This window comes from Aulonocara stuartgranti (assembly GCF_965226115.1).
Source record: "Aulonocara stuartgranti genome assembly, chromosome: 15".
Taxonomy (NCBI): Eukaryota; Metazoa; Chordata; class Actinopteri; order Cichliformes; family Cichlidae; genus Aulonocara; species Aulonocara stuartgranti.
The window spans coordinates 34,784,788-34,801,729 of NC_138951.1; the positions used below are offsets into that span (position 1 = coordinate 34,784,788).

Sequence of the window (16,942 nt, forward strand, 5' to 3'; positions counted from 1 at the left end):
ACTTTTTCATTAATTTTTTATCTTCTTGGCACCCGTGCGTCATGATCCGAGTGAGAATGTTAAACTTTATCACTGTTTCCGTTTGATATCTGCACTTGGATCCACTTCCACGTAAGCTCCTGTTGCACGGTGCTCCAAGCAAACCGTGTTCACTTCTGAACATTTATATTCATAATAACATGAACAGGAGGAAATGAACGTTAGAGACATTTGACCTTAATTGCTTCTCCCAAAATAATAAGGATCACTTTAAGAGTGTGAGATGATAAACAAACTGATCCGTGCATCGTCACATGCTGCAGTTTTCCAGCTTCTTCTCAAGAATGACCCATCTTACTGGTTCTTCAGCTATTAAATTAAAAAGACGGTTCATTAAAAAATATATGCAATTTAAACTAGCACACATAATAATAGTAATAAGGATAAACTAAGGAGCTTGGAAAGAAAAGCTTATAGACTTCTTTAAGTTGCTTGAAGACGTTTCACCTCTCATCTGAGAAGCTTCTTCAGTTCTAGGGTCAAATAGTGGAGAGTCCTACATTTAAGCCCTGTACAAGTATCTTCCCGAGAGGGACAAAAGCTCATTGTGAAACCTAGCCCCACCCTATCATGTGCTTTCATGCAACTTAAAGAAGTCCAGATGCTTTTCTTTCCAAGCTCCTTAGACTACGATGACATGGATGACTGAGAACTTTCACAGACATAATAATGATAAAGGAACTCTGCACAGCATTAATGAATGACACAGCAGTAAGGGAAATCAGTCCAGTTTCCAAGCCTGTTCAAAATGCAAAGACAAATCTTCCACTTTAACCTTTCTGATGGAGGAGAGAAGGGTGTACACTGGGCGATAGCACATGTGTAACCTTAAGTCTCTAGAGAGGGTGTGAACCACATTTTATTTTTAATTTAATAATGAAATGGCGAAAAAGTTTCATTTTTTTTCCTGTGAAAGGGAAAAAACTACAAAACATTGGTGAATGTAAAACATTTTAATAAAGAAGCCCAAAGACTGGTTAAAAAATATATCTGTCTCACAAACAGAACGTAAAGCGTACAGTCAGTTTTTATTAATTAGAAACAAAACAAGACTGTTTAAAGTTCCTATGTATAGCATTTTGATGTCCTTTACACATTTTGGGTTTTTTTATGTCAAAAACAACAGAAACACAAATTTTTGTAACAAATGAAAACTCTCTTCTCTAACACATTGAAACAGGAACAGCCGGGTTCCTAATCTAATGGCCATGATGCTATGGGTATGATGCTCCTAATCTAAATGCTCAGAAATCAGAGATCCAGGGCTGTCTTGAGCTCTTTGTTCTGTGGTGCATTGTCCTGGAAATACATGTCAGCATACTGCAGGATGTGATCAACAGCACTGAGAAGCAGCACATCTGTGTTTACATCCAGGTCCAGTTCTGACGAGTAGTTTTTCACTGGAACGATGTAGGAGGTGGACATGCCCAACAGAGCGGCGGCTTTACCCATCTGCAAACACACAGACACATGTACACCTCCAGCGTTTAGTTTCTTCAGCTGATTAAGAACAACACCAAACACAATCAGCATCTCCTTAAGATGATCATCTCAGTGTGATCTGTGAGGAAAGTTGTTCTAACGTCACACTGACTCTAAACTCTTGTTGTTTATATTCAGACAATCAAACAAAGTCAAATCTTTTCAAGTTTTACATTTACATTGCTGTTTGCAGGATTTATCCTATTCTGATTTGTGGAGCAGTTACAGTATATGAACATTTCTTGAACTGTATTTGGTTTGTTTTAACTTACCACATCCTGAATTGTGCGGCTCTCATAAACACCAGTGACATCTTTGGCTGTTTGCAAACAAACTTGGTCCACGTGGGTGAGCAGCGCCACCTGGTGAACACCTAAAGAACAGAAACACACTGTTGTGATGAAGACTTGCAAAGACAATGCGAATCCTTTAAAGATTGTGCTCAGTTCATTTGTTCTATAGATAAACATTTGCTCAGCTTTCTTTGTTGTCCTTCTGACCTGATGCAGCGTTCACCATCGTCCTTATACTTTTTCACTAACTCATCTACATAAGGTGTTTTAAAGCGTTGCGGTGTTTTATCTCAAAACAACATCTGTAATCTCCACATTTCGACTTTTTCTTGAAATCCAGGCTTTATTCTGAAAATGATCAATAACAATCTGCTCTTAATGTAGCTCTAATACTCTGTCATACTGGACCCTATTTAAAAAAAACACACAAAAAAAAAAGAAGAAGAAAAAAAATCACACAATCTAAAATGATTTCTTCTGTTATTATATGTTCACATAAAACCTGAAACCCATTTAGTTTTAGCCTAATTCATACAAAGAAAAAAATCACTAACAATGTAGAAAAAAAGAGTATTAGGAACATTATTAAAGAGCAGCTGCACTGAGGCAAAAGTCAGCTAACTCAAGCAACACAACCTTTAACGTCAGGCTCTGTGTAAACATGTGTCTGTGGCTCACCCAGGTCACTGATGTGCTTTCTGAGCTGTTTAAATGTGGTGCTCAGGCCTTTGGGGTAAGTTGTGATTTTTGAGGCGTCCACCACAAAGGCAACACAGTGGACTTTGTCTTTAAGGCTCGGCCTCTTCACATAGCCCACAGTTTCTGAGGCGGAGACTGGCTGGTCTGGGCTAAACTGGAAGAGAGAAAGTATTTTAAGTTATTAAAAAAGAAAAAGTATTAAAAAGAACTATGCTGTGTGCCTTCATGTACACAATTCTACATGTTGGCACAAACCATAAGGTACAGCTATGGGTGATGGCGATCCCAGTTGTTTTACTAGTCAGAGAAGTTGGGAAACTGATTTGTTTTGTTGTTTCTTTTACATCACAGGACTATATGACCAGTCAGCTGATCATCACTGTTCTTTAGTTTACCCTGATGGGAACAAATATCGGGCATTAAAAAGGGGTTTGGAGCTGCTGTTGACTTTCTGGGTGATTTGACGTTGCTCCTGCTCCTCATTTCCTCTGGTTGCTCCAGCTTTCTCCCACTTAACCTAGCATGCATTTCTAAAGCCAAGCCTAAATTAGCTGTGGGCATTAGCTCTGTGATGGATTAATGACATGTCCTGGGTGAAACCTGGCTCTTTCCCACTCTCAGCATGACAGGATAAAGGAGTTATTGCTGATTCATAGGGAACAAAAAGTGCACAGCTTCACTGACAAGGACCACAACCTCAAACACGGTTAAATAAAGTTTGATAGTAGATGAATGAAAGCTGGATGGGGTGAGCGATGAACTAGGCCTGAGACCACAGTTGGAGTTAGGCCTCACTGAACATCTGAGGCCAATGAGGCAGGGTGACAAACTGAGAATGAGTGAGGCAGGGTGGGGCACTGAAACGAGAACAAACAGGGCAAGGCATGCTTACCTTGTGTCCTTCAGGAACATGGCCTTTAACGACTGACAGGATGTCATGAAGAGTCAGTCCGGTCATCCCGTCTTCACTCATACCCATGGTATCACACAGCACCAGCCCAGTATGATCCTCACCCTTCTTACCCCGAATGTTGAAGGACTGCAGCTGGCACACACAAAAAGGAAGTTAATAGGACAGAAACCTAAAGTTTAGTTTCATTGACATGGATGAAGAGAGGCCTTGTGGATGCTTTCCCTTTTTGAAACGCTTAAATAATCTCATGAAACTAAATGAGGATCTCTGTGTTTATTTTTCCACTTATTTAAAATACATGCAGATGCTCCTCGTGTACCTTTTTGGTAAAACCGGATGAGAAGGAGCCCACCATGGCCCGGTTGGTGACTCTTCCGTTAAACACAGACTGGACTGAACTGATGAAGCTCGACTTTCCAGAACTGACCGGGCCCAGGAGGAGAACCCGGGCCTGAGGCACCTCCTCACAGCTCCGTCTGTAGGAGGTGATTGTCTCCATCAAGCTTGTCTTTCGCCTGGGTTCAGTGATACATTCAGTGACTCATTGTGTTTGAAAGTTTAAAAATGCACTTACTTGACATCTACTAGTTCCTGCTAGTTGAACAGGAGCTCATTGAACAGCACAACTGTACTCACTCTTCTGTCCAGTCCATGTTTCTCCATGGAGATTCCAACTTCAGTTGACCTCCTGAAAAAAATGTAAGAATTGCGGTTTGACAAAATAGCCAGTATTTGTTGTATTTATATAAAGTTCTAACATTCATCGAGGCTAGGGTTAAAAGCAGTGGCATTCAGTGACTTCAGCAAAGACCCCCCCCCCCCCCCCCCCAAAAAAAATAAAAATTTTAAAAAATAAAAATAAAAAAATAATACCAAAAAAACACTTTCCTCCTGTCTTTGAAAATTCGACTAGTATCAAACATACCATTCTGACAGCTTTTTCCTGAACTCTTCCTGGGTGTCCTCCCCTTTGGCCACTCCTTCCTGGCTAAAGAATTGTAAAATTATATTACTACTATAGTTGTCATCTAACTAAACTTAGTTTTACTATTTGCTGACAATGGTAGAGGATTTTTTTCAGACCCATTACTTTAGCAAAAGTAACAATAAAACACAAAGAAAACACTTCACTACACATAAAACTGTATTACTAATAACTCACAAAAAATAAGCAAAAATAATTATTCTACAGAAAAATGTAGTTGTTGTCCTTGTCTTTTTTAAAAGAAAGGAAAAAACACATTATAACCAGCTCAGAAACACAGGCCTACATCTTAATTTTAAAAAGTGTAACAAATATATTTAATATATAAAAATCACCCAGAACCAGAAATTTAGCAAAAGGGCAAGAGACGGGCTACACCCTGACAGGTCGCCAGTCTGTCACGGGACTAATACCCCATTCAGATTTCAGCAGCTCTGTAATCAAGCATTCTGCTTCCAGAGATAATAAACAATTGTGACCACAAGATGGCAGTAATGCAAAGAATAAATGGCAACAGGCATTACAGAAGCTTCATGTCAGAATGATGTTTAAGATGAAAGAAAAACACCCTTTTCTTTGTTATGTTGTAACTGATGTCTGTTTGTAGATTTCACCAGATAAGCACTGCTTGTCTTTCTTGCCCTGATTGAATGCCACTGATTAAAATGACTTTGTAACCAAAAAAGGAAAGAACAAAATGTCCAACTTTATTACCAGAATCACTATTAATCCCTGAGGAAATCATGGATCTCCAAAGCTATTTGCACTTTGTGTACAGACAGCTTCACAGTAGCGTGGTGAAACACAGGACTTGAGATGTTAAAGGTTTCTCATACTTATTTGGGTCTTTGACAAAAGAACTTTGTGTAAAAGGAGGCTCACCCAAGAATGTGAACTGAGGTCTTGGTTCCCTTGTCTCTGAACTACCTGTGACTTCGCTGTTATCATCTCTGGTGAGAGTTGTTGTGCCGAAAGCAGGTTGGACTGAAGTAGTTGGAGCTGCTGTGAGTGGTGTCAATCCATTAGAACTTGAGGGTTTGGTTGTAAGTACTGGAGATCCAATGCTAAAGCCACCAAAGCTAATAAGAAAAACAAAAGTACACATTAGAGGAAGACCCCTTAACTAATTTAAAGAACAGCATGAAACTTGAGGTTTTTTAGTAAAATGGCCTGGTAAATGGCCTGTATTTATATAGCACTTTACTAGTCCCTAAGGACCCCAAAGCGCTTTACATATCCAGTCATCCACCCATTCACACACACATTCACACACTGGCGATGGCAAGCTACATCGTAGCCACAGCCACCCTGGGGCGCACTGACAGAGGCGAGGCTGCCGGACACTGGCGCCACCGGACCCTCTGACCACCACCAGTAGGCAACGGGTGAAGTGTCTGACATGTTACACTTAAAACACAATATCAGCAACCTCAAAACATGAGTCTGAAAAGCAGAAACGAAATAAAACGTTGTGATAGAGCCAGGTTCAGGTGTGTGAGTCACAAGTTAATCTGGCTGTAGGCTATGGCACTTGGCCACAGGTGGCGCTAGTTGGCTCCATTTGAGTGCACAAAAAGATAAAGTGCACGCTTTAGGTGCGGAGGGAATTGCTCAGAGTAATAAAACGTATATAAAACGAATATAATGAAGACTAGACTCTCTGGATCGTTGACTCTTGCTGTCTTGTGAACATTTGTTTGTTTGTTTTCGGCAAACCAGGTAAGTTTACCTGGTTTTGACATAACACCAGGTAAACTTTGAAGTTTTAAATTTTTTTTGTTGAATTTCTAACATTTGTTTGTGCAGCCAGGTCTTTTCCTTTCCTGTTATTTGACGGTATATCACACTGACTGCTATGGGCCACAGTGACAGCACTACAGCTGTCACTCATCTTTGCAAGAGTGAATCTTGTCATATTAACTATCAAACTTTGTAATACTAAAAGTTGCGAACTTACCTGTTTTTTTCTTTAACAGACGAGAACATAACTCCTGTGTGTAGATGTTACCAGCAGCTGCAGCTCAGGACACACCGCAAATGAAAGAGCCACTTCCTTTTCCGTAGAAAAGAAAACGAAACTTAAACTGTCACGCAAACACCAGTAATGCGAATCTGAGTGTTACACGCTCGTAGGCGGGGTTTGTTGCGTTGTGGAGTTGGATTGGTACTAATGAAGTTAAAGCTGCAGAAACAGATGCGCAAGACACAGCAAACAATTGCAAACAAATCGCAAGAAGCAAGAAAAGAAGTAGCTAGCTGGCCAAATCTGCCTAGCAACCTAGCTACATTTTCCAAGGCTAAAACAGGCTGTTGTTCGTGCATCATCATAATAAAAAGGATCAAACCAACATCAACAAACTTCAAGTGACCTAATTTAGATAACAGCAAACACAATAATCTATTTATTATACTGTTTAAATGAATAAATAAAACACTTAAAATGCTTACCACTTGCTCCAGAAGCGAGTTTTACATAAACAAGAGCACTTTTGTTCTATTTCCCCCACCTTGCAAATCTATGACATCAACAAAACATGATTGGTCCACTGACCAACAGCAAACACATTGTTGTGCACTCTCTCAGTCTGGTACTTTTACTGGCACAGACACACACACACACTGTAAGTGCAAAAATAATATCACATAGCAACAATCAGTAATATATTGAAGCTTTTGAGCAACGTGGACAGTAACTGCAGTCAGAGCTTTGGAAACTTTTAGACCTACATGTATTTAATCTCATGCTACAAACTCACACCGTCTTCTTCATCTACGTTTGCCAAAGTAATGTAAAGACAACAGTAAGCTGGTAAGCAGCAAAAGAGAGAAACTAACTACAGGTTGTTTCCAGTGGACTTATATATAGCCTACCATAAACGCATAGTATAATATGACTGCATACTTTCAATATATAAGCGGTAATAGTCTTTAAGTCCTTTACAAAAACTATTAGGACTGTTATCACTAATTGGTAAAATTACAAAATGCTGGAATATTGTAGGCTTATAGTTTGTTTTATTTATTATTTATATACAAATCTACATGGCCCTGTGTAAAGTGATCCCCCATATAGCATAAATTAAATGTGGCTTTTGAGTTCAATTTCTTGCACACTTGGGTTCTGCGGGAGGACAATGATCCAAAACGCACCAGCAAGTCCAGCTCTGAATGGCTTTAAAAAAAAAGTCTTCATTCAGGTCAGGACTTTGACTAAGTCCTGAGCTGAATCTGACTGAGATGCTGTGTCACGAACTTAAAAAGGCGATTCCTGCTCGAAACCCTCCAATGTGGCTGAATTACAACAATTCTGCATAAACGAGTCACAAGGCCATGTAGGTTTGGATTTTGTTTCCCCTTAATAATAAACACCTTCATTTATAAACTGCATTTTGTGTTTATTTGTGCCATCTTTGTTTAATATTTAAGTTTGTTTGATGATCTGAAACATTTAAGTGTGACAAACATACAAAAACAAAGGAAATCAGGCAAACACTTTTTCACATCACTGTAGACACACAACACTATTTTTGCTCTTTCTGTCACACACACACACACACACACACACACACACACACACACACACTGTCAGAGACATATGTTAGATTAACTGGTGATTCTTAATTGGCCAGAGATGTGAGTATGGATGTCACTGGTTGTCTGTTTGTGTTAGTGCTGCAATAATAGACTAGTGACCTGACCAGGGTGTGTTTCGGCTCATGACATCTAGATTAGGCTCCTGCACCTCCAGCATGGAAGGATAGATTCATTATGTGTTGCAAACCCAAAATGTCCACACGCACTTGATTTGCGTGTTTAGCTGATTTGGCTTTCTAGCCACTGGGCGGAAAAATGAACTTGGGACATCATGTCATCATAATTGGCTGTTTTGCCCTTTTAAAGCACAGCATACCCTCAGCTGATCAGACCCAGGTGTGTCCCGTGGTTAATCTTTGGTGGTCAGCTGTTAGCTCAGGTAGTGTTCTTTCTTTTAAGCCACAGCCAGTGACTGCTTTGCTCGATGGTCTTTGACCTCCCAAGGACCTGTCAATTCAACAATGAGGACAGATTGCTGAGAATTCGGCCACAGGATTAGGTCTGGTGTCAGGTTGGAGTTGGCAGTCTAAAAAGGGAAGGTAAGTTTTCTCTCCAGGCCAACAAGCATTCTTTAGACCCTAGCCATGTCCAGCAGGCCTGATCCTAGATGTTGGTCCATAGTTATGTAGACCAGCGGTCCCCAACCTTTTTTGCGCCACGGACTGGTTTATGCCCAACAATATTTTCACGGACCGGCCTTGAAGGTGTCGCGGATAAATACAACAAAATAAAACTAGTACCGGTACCGAAAAAAAGATTTATTCATAACACACGTGAAAAGACCCAGGAAAACTGAGTTAACGATAAAAACGATAACAAAATAACGCTGAAAACCGATAAAAACCCTGAAAACCATACATTTCACACCTGAGCCTCAACTCTCGCGGCCCGGTACCAAACGACTCAAGGACCGCTACTGGTCTGAGTCCCGGGGGTTGGGGACTGCTGATGTAGACTAACCAGCTAGTGTAATGCTGTTCAGACTTGCTCATTAGCTCTGTGTTGTTATTCCTTGTATCTACTACAGTAGCTTTGCATGATTTAGAGTTCAAAATAATAATTATTTACATTACACTTGACCTTGGTGAAAGCTCCTCACCCACTGACTGAAATGAGCCTTTTAGCTCCCTGCTCTCTCCTCTTCAACAAACTTGCCTCTATTTCATTTGCCCACATAAACAGAAGCTTTGAACAGAAGTTGGGTTTTTGTGGTCACAGCCAGAGCTGTGTGCCTGAAATGACCCAGTTAATGATATTTGCTCATGCTGAGATCATACAGAGAAAAATGCCTTTGAGCAGTTTGAAACCTGAAGTCTGGCTCACAGGGATTACTTAGATATATGTTGATCTTGTTATTTCAAACTTAGTATAATATGAGAATCCACCACTGTGATGGTGTGTATGACAGAAAATAAGAAAGTGTTTCCTTCCCTCTCCTGCATCTGATTACTTACCCATCGGATGCAGCAGAGGGCGCTCTCGTCTTGTGTTTAAAGCTGTGGCTGTTCACCTGCTACTTGTCAGCAGGGGTCAATCTACAGCCACATTTCCTTGTTATGTCCCCCAAGTGGAGTATCCCATAGCCTGATATTCAAAATGCCCTCCTGCTCTTAAGGACAATGTGTTCTGAGCCACAATCATTGTCATCGCTCATTAGCCTTCAATTTAAAGTAAACATTTATCAGCAGCTGATGGCAGTGCTTTGGACATGAAACCGTTCACAGATGTGTCTGCACATGTAGGTCTGTTTCTTTGGCTTGTTTGCTTTCAATGTTAGAACATTTTAACATCAGAGCTCAAATGATGGGAAACCCTTAATCACTGTAATTAGCTAGGTATATATTAATACACAGTATATCCTGTGTGATTAGTGGTATTAATGTTTGTCTACACTTGATTACTATTATACTACAGTCTTTGGGCACAATGTTATAACAGTGCCAACAAATCAAAGTATTTGGGAATTATTTTTCACTGGCTTTGCCCACTTATATAAGATATTGTAGCAGTAAGAAATAAGCATTGTTAATGAAGTTTTACAATATTTGGGGGCATTTAAATTGATAAATTGTATTACTCAGTTGCATCAGTGCTGGCTATTATTTTAGAAATCTGCATACAATCAATCAGACCTTTATAGAAAGAATACGATTTGTATTATCTCAGTGATTTGTGAACATATTGATCAACACATAGTATAAAAACATAGAAAAAGAAACAAAAAGTCACAGTTTGTTCAGTTTTCACATTGTTGCAGGCTTTAGTTAACTTTAATTTTGTATATATTGGTTAAAATTGATTAATAATAATAATAATCACATTTTCTCTCTTTTGTCTGTCAAACCTGAATCTGACCAATTTTGCTTACTCAGCACACGTCTGAGCTAAATGGTCATTTTCTGGTCAGTCACCTCTGCTCCTTCTAGTCTTTATCTAGACTGTTCTGACTGGCAGCCTGTAACCAACCAGGTGTAATAACAGGCCACGACAACACACGGCTACCTTTACGGCATTTTGACGATGATAAGTTTTTGTTGTGTCAGCAAAAATAACAGACCCTTAGTTCACTGTCTGGAGCCTGGTTGTGGGCGGAGCTTGTGAAGTTGCGCCGATTAGATCAGAAGACTGAAACTTATCGCAGTTGGAGACGTCTGACACACCACTTAATTATAGAGTTGAAGATGCTTAGTTATCTGAGGACAACACCCAAATAAAAAGTATATCCTGTCACAGTCTTCAGGTCATGACTGAGTGTCATTAAAAGTAAGTCCACCTGTTGATGATTTGACAGGAAACACCATCTACAGGCTGTATTTTGGTCATGGAGGTCACTGCCCTGCAGAAACTGGTTTACCTCAAAGCTTTGATTAAAAACAACCTGGTGAGTTCACCTTCCAGAAACCATCAACTGGTTTGATATTTTTATAAATTCAAGTAATGTACACTTAAATAACCTCTGGGGATGCCTCGGATCATTTAAACTATGGAGGTAATATGTGGTTTAATTAAGATGACCAACCAGCCAGTTATTGTGTAATCATTTTCAGACGTTTGACAGTTTTGTCTTTTTTCATGTAAAAATTACAAATAATGAAAGCACGAAGATAAAGAAAGCAGAAACCTTTAAACAAAAATGATGGTGCCCAATGTTGTGAAAGTCAGATAGAAAATCTGAGGTGAAGCTCTTCTTTTAACTCCTTTTTAAATTGAAAATACTTCAAAAGCTTGAAATGCTGTCATTCTTTCCTAATTGGTTTTATTTGAAATCAATATCCAGAATTGGCTTAAACCTATAGTTGCCTCTGCAGTTCACTGGCAAGGTGCATGTAGAAGATCACAAAAATGTCACATTAGAAGTAAATCACAACATCTACACACCCACAATCACTACACTAGTAAAATGCTGGAGTTTAAGATCGAGTTTCATAGAGTTACTAATCATTACACACAGAAAACATTTTTATTGGATCTCAAGTAAAACATTAAAGTTAAAAACATCTCTCACTGAGTGGACGTGATCTCAGTGTCTGCAGTAATTGTTGTGACCCGGCTGCAGGCCTGAGGCCTTTAGTAAGTGTAATAAGTAATGAACTCTATAAGTGCATTTCAGAGGTAATCGAAATTTAAACCTGCTGAGAAATGCTGCAGATAAACATAAACATGTTTCAACAAAACCATTATTATTCCAGTCTGCAGTCATTCATAATTGGCAGCTCTTTTCTGTTCTGCCTTTCCACCTGCATGCATGGAAAGCCTGGTGTGGAGGTGGTCTGCAGAGCAGGTCGAAGCATCAACAGAAACCGTAGGCAGGCTCAAACAAGCTGATGAGACTTTCAGATTTTTTTATTTGCCACTACGATGCAAAGATATATGTCAGCAGACCTATCGGCTGTTGTGGATTGGCACCCAGATCATGTGTTATGATCCACAGAGACTGTGGCTGAGCACACTGTCATGTAGGATTGTATTTAAGATAAAAAAGATGTGGTGTGTGGTGACGCTTCCTGTCGTCAGGATGTTTGCAGCGAGAGTTGGTTAGAGACCTCTTTTTCTTTGATTACACTCTATGTGGCTGAATGAATGTAAGCTAGTAGCGATCAGTCGATGGATAACAACTTCTTCTCATCAGCTGGGACTGTGAGTTCAGGCAGTTTAGACAGCTCTGACTCAGCAGCCCCCAGATGATATCTGTGGATTGGAGAGCTGCAGGTGGGAGGAGGAGGAGGGGGAGCAGTCTAAACAGGGAGCTATGCTAACTATGTAGTCGTGTGACACAGCAGTCTCTTTTAAAGGCTACAACCCCCACTCACTGCACCTTAATCCTTACACAACTACATGACACACTTATAATCAAGTTCTCACTCTGTCCTCTGAGAGCCAGCTAGTAGACCCAATAACCTAATGTGCAGCGAGGACTGAAATGAAAGCGCTGCAGGGATCTGGATGAAACAGGCTGGAGCTGAGCAGACGGATGGGAGAATAACAACTTGAAAAGTGGCTTTGATTTAGAAATGCTCCCTTACATACTGTGGCAGGCAAACAGCTTGAAATGAAAAGTACAAGGTCATGGTGTGGTAGAAGATTAGATTAATAGCCAAAGTTCAAAATCTGTATCCCTTTAAAACAGAAAAGATTTTTGGTCTATTAGACAGTGTTTTTAATTGAAAATGGTGTCAGCCTAGTCAGTTTGATTTTCAGAGCTAAAAAGATGGACAACATGGCCCTCAAAAACCATTTTTTTAAGCTACGTTTTCCTGCTGGGATGGAGATAAACACAGACCAGTATTTTTAATGATTAGCTCTGTTATTTATTTATTTAATATCCTTCAATGCTGATTCATTTTCCGGCTGCGTTCTACATATCCAGTGTTGGGGATGAGAACGGTGTGCTTGGGTTTCGACAGGTACAAGTTGGACAGCACATGGACACAAAGCCAGGTTACATAACCTGTTTATCCATTTCACTCTTTATACCCCAAAGGTCACCTGTACTGAGCCTTACTGAACTTTATGTGACTCATAGCTCATTTTGAGGGCATAATAATAGCTGCTAATCACAGACATGAAGTATTGCGAAACAAAGTTTCCCAAATGCTAAGAACAAAACAACCGAAAGGGAAAGTGCCCTCAGGGGGCATCTGCAGGTATCAGCACGACTTGTTTGCTGTTCTGTCTAGAGGGAGCTGATCTTACACCTGCATCCACGCACACACACACCCACACATATACCTGCAAGCAGGGAGAACGAGGGACAGCAACACCAAAAAAACCATATAATATAATACAAGTCCAGGACCCTGAGAGATACTTAACTGAAGCTTAATAGGTTTTTACTGGTTTAACAATAAAATGATGATAAATAAAGTTTGCCAGCTGGTAAATTACTGGTTTGTAAGCCAGTCTGATCATTATCCACAAAATGAATGTGACGCTGTAACTAGTGTTTATAACAGTCTGTAAATGGTTAATAAATACTGTTTAGTGCATCTGTAAACATCATTTCGATTGCTTTAATGAAGGTGAAACTGATGTTTGTTATGCCCGGTGGCTGATGTTTGCTTGCAGAGACTTTATATTTATTTTTTCAATGATAAATGGTTAGCAATATATGACATTCCTATTCTTGGGGGATGCCTAGAGCCTCCCCCTATCCCTTTGAAATGGACAAGTGGTTAGGAAAATAAATGGATGGGTGATTAGTAAATCATATTAAATGCAGTTGTTGTGACGCAATCAATTTTAAAGGGGGATTTTCTATTTGCTTTGCTTGGACTTGTTTTTCCTGACAGCCAGTGTGAGTGCTTGACTCTCTGGCTGTTCACACACACAATTACTCATCTGCTAAGATCTCTTTTAAAGTGACGTGTTGCATGTTTTGGTTTCTTTTCTTTTTTTAGAAAATGCAGCTCAACTGCACTTATTCCAGTCAGAGTAGCAGTTTTCCCGGTCTCCTTACAGGTGACTGTAAGTGCTTTCTTTAGCTCGTTGGACAGTGTCTGGGTGGTGTTGGTTTCTCTCTCTGCTGCCTGTGACTCACTCTGAAAGCCCATTGTGTTTTATTGCAAACACTAGCGCCACAGCGGACACATCCTTTTTGAAAATCCTATCATGGTTAGACAAATAGTCCGAATCGCAGACTGTCACAACAAAGAAGGTCAGCGTTTGTCTTGTGGCTGCACTCTGCCAGAGGCTGAAGCAATGAAACTATCTCTGTTACAGGTTTTTCTTTCTGTTGGTGAAGATAGTACCAAATGCAAAAAATAAAATAACTTTTAAAAAATGGACTAATTTTGAGCTAAAGTTGCTTTTTCATTTGCATATATTCTTTTTTCTCTTTATACAGAGAAGTGGATAAAAGTATTTTTGTGAAATCTTATACCAAATGTGGTAAAAGGTTTCAAAGCTCGGCCTATCTTAAAGACTGTCATAGGACTTCCATGGTAAATGTTTGATGACCTGGAAGTCTTGGAAAGATGCTTTAATCACAGCTAAAAGCAGCTCTGGTCTCATATATACAGTCCGATTAACACAGGGCTGCACACTTCACTTACCTCATATGCAAACCGCCTCACCTTCATCTGAATCAGCTTTCAGATTTTCTGTTCCTGTGACCTGAAGTTCTCAGTCTGTGGTAAACAGAGCATGAATCATGCTTCTCAGCTGTTAGCATTTCAGTGAAAGATAAAACCTTGGTTGTGGTGTTATGTTTAAAGATAAAACTTTGTGTAGTCTCTGTCGCCACATTTTTAACCACTAATTTCATTGCTTACATTTCCCGTGAGTGCAAAGACATGACAAGTCCCCTCTCTGGTGAAGGTATTTTGCTTACGGTTCATTCACTCAGATGCTTAACTTTCATCATGCAGCACGTTACATGTGGATGGTTTGACACTGAAAGCCTGTTTTCACATCCATCTACTGAAGATTTGAAGTTTCCGGGCTCACCCTGAATCCAGTTTAATCCATGAAAATGTAAGTTGATTTTGGGGCAGCACTGTTGCCTCACAGCAAGAAGGTCCTGAGTAGGGATGGGTATCGTTTAGGTTTTATCCGATACCGGTGCCAAACCGGTACTTTTGAAACGGTGCCGGTGCTTAAACGGTGCTCGAACCGGTGCTTAAAGAATGGAGAACACAAACTTTGTCCAAAAACCTCTCATGTTCAGCTGGGTTTTTTTGTAAAAAGATAACAATGTTAGCCTTTTCTGCAGCTATGTGGCATATATGGCATCACTCTTGGCTGGAAGCAGTGCTTAAACAATGGAAAAAACACAAACTTAAACCCTCTATTGTTTAACTGTTTCCCACTTTTTCTTTGGTCATTTTAGCCTTTTTGGCCAGGGTGAAGGGAGTATCTGCCATCAAACAAGAAGACAGCCGCATGTAGCTATGATGATGTTTGCTAGTTCACCTTACATGCATTAATGTAATAACGTGGTTAGCCTACTCAACGTAAATTACACACGAACAACATGAAGCTACTCATGCAGAGAAGAACGGCTGCTGCTGCATCATCATCCTCATCATTTCTGCTACACTGGCAGGGCTGGGGGCCAGGACTCTATTCTTCGGGTTTTGGGGGGATGTTGCTCCGGGTCAGATAACAGGCAACCCACCCGACGTGCACGGTGTGAGGTCTCGCAGCAAGCTATCATACGGCGCATTTCTCGGCTTTTAAAAAAAACGCTATGCGTGCCAGGTGTTTCATGAGATTCGAGGTGTTACCTCCTTTGACAGTATCACAGTATCAGCTTAAAGCACTTGTTGCAGGCTGCTGAGTTTGCATATTTTGCTGTGAAGTACAGCCAGACTTTTGACCGCTTCGCCTTGGACATTTTTAATCTGTAGCTCTGCTCTAACAGAACGTACGTACCTGGCCCCGCCTACTATCCTCGGAAACGTAAAATGATTGGCTAGAAGTGTATCACAGCTCAGGAAAAAAAAGCACCGAAATAAAGCACCGAAATGTGCGCTGCTTTTCGGTCTGGTTACTACCGTTTATGTCAGAACCGGTGCCATCATGGCACCGGACACCGGTACCCATCCCTAGTCCTGAGTTTACATCCACCATCAGGCCGGGGTCTTTCTGTGTGGAGTTTGCATGTCCTTCCTATGTTTGTGTGGGTTCTCTCTTCCTCCAACAGTCCAAAGACGTGCAGATAGTGGGGATAGCTTAATTGGAAACTCTAAATTGCCCATAGGTGTGAACGTGAGCGTGAATGGTTGTCTGTGTCTATGTGTTAGCCCTGCAACAGACTGGCAACCTGTCCATGGTGCCTCTCGTCCCATGATAGGCTCCAGCCCCCCGCGACCCTGAAAAGGATAAGCGGCAGAGGATGGATGTAAGATGATTTTGTGACAAGCTAACAGCTAACAGCTCATCAAAAAGAAGAATGGATTTTACGGAGTGGGTCTTGCTAAAAGCTGTTATTTTGGTTCGAAAAGTTGCTGCAGTTTAAAATATTTAAGCTGATTAACTGAACTTTTAAACCATTTAATTATTACTGTTAGCTTTCTAGTGTCAAAGTGCTATTTGTGATTAAAAAGGCATCATATTCAGTCAGTCTTATTTATGATCGAAACCAGAGTCTCTCCAGTTCTTGAATTCAGAGAAAATGGAAAGCATCAACATACCTTTTACAATAACAGGATGACTTCGTACTCTAGTAAGTGGCAGAGGTCAATGAGATTATTAAATGCCATGTTTGCCAGTCTGCACAGCAAATCTGGCTGCTAGCTTACACAGGCTGTAAACAGACCTTACTTAGCAAGTTGAGCTATCTGATGTCTCCCCGTCGCCAGAGCTGCTTGTCTGTGCACGAGACTTTGACACCGGATCCAACAAATAATATTCACAAGCAGCTTAAACTGGAATCAGTTTATTTTTGGACATCTCAGTAGTCGCATATGGAAGGAACCAAAAATAACTGGACAGGAA

The 16,942-nt window shown here is 40.4% G+C and overlaps 1 protein-coding gene across 4 annotated transcripts; it reads right to left on the reverse strand.

Annotated features, from left to right (window-relative positions):
• Positions 1-973: 973 nt before the first annotated feature.
• ifi44g (interferon induced protein 44g) lies at positions 974-6,878 on the reverse strand. Of its 4 annotated transcripts, XM_082506391.1 has the most exons (10): positions 6,860-6,878; positions 6,369-6,464; positions 5,294-5,490; positions 4,352-4,414; positions 4,063-4,114; positions 3,746-3,941; positions 3,406-3,558; positions 2,493-2,667; positions 1,794-1,894; positions 974-1,491 (listed from the first exon to the last, which is right to left on the reverse strand). In XM_082506391.1, the coding sequence occupies exons 2-10, from the start codon at positions 6,395-6,397 to the stop codon at positions 1,291-1,293; spliced, it is 1,167 nt and encodes a 388-aa protein (XP_082362517.1). In that variant the 5' UTR covers positions 6,398-6,464; positions 6,860-6,878; the 3' UTR covers positions 974-1,290. The 4 variants fall into 4 exon arrangements, with proteins under 4 accessions (XP_082362517.1, XP_082362516.1, XP_082362515.1 ...); XM_082506390.1 differs by lacking the exons at positions 6,369-6,464; positions 6,860-6,878 and adding an exon at positions 6,141-6,360 and having other exon boundaries at positions 3,406-3,552; XM_082506389.1 differs by lacking the exons at positions 6,369-6,464; positions 6,860-6,878 and adding an exon at positions 6,141-6,358.
• Between the last annotated feature and the right edge of the window lie 10,064 nt (positions 6,879-16,942).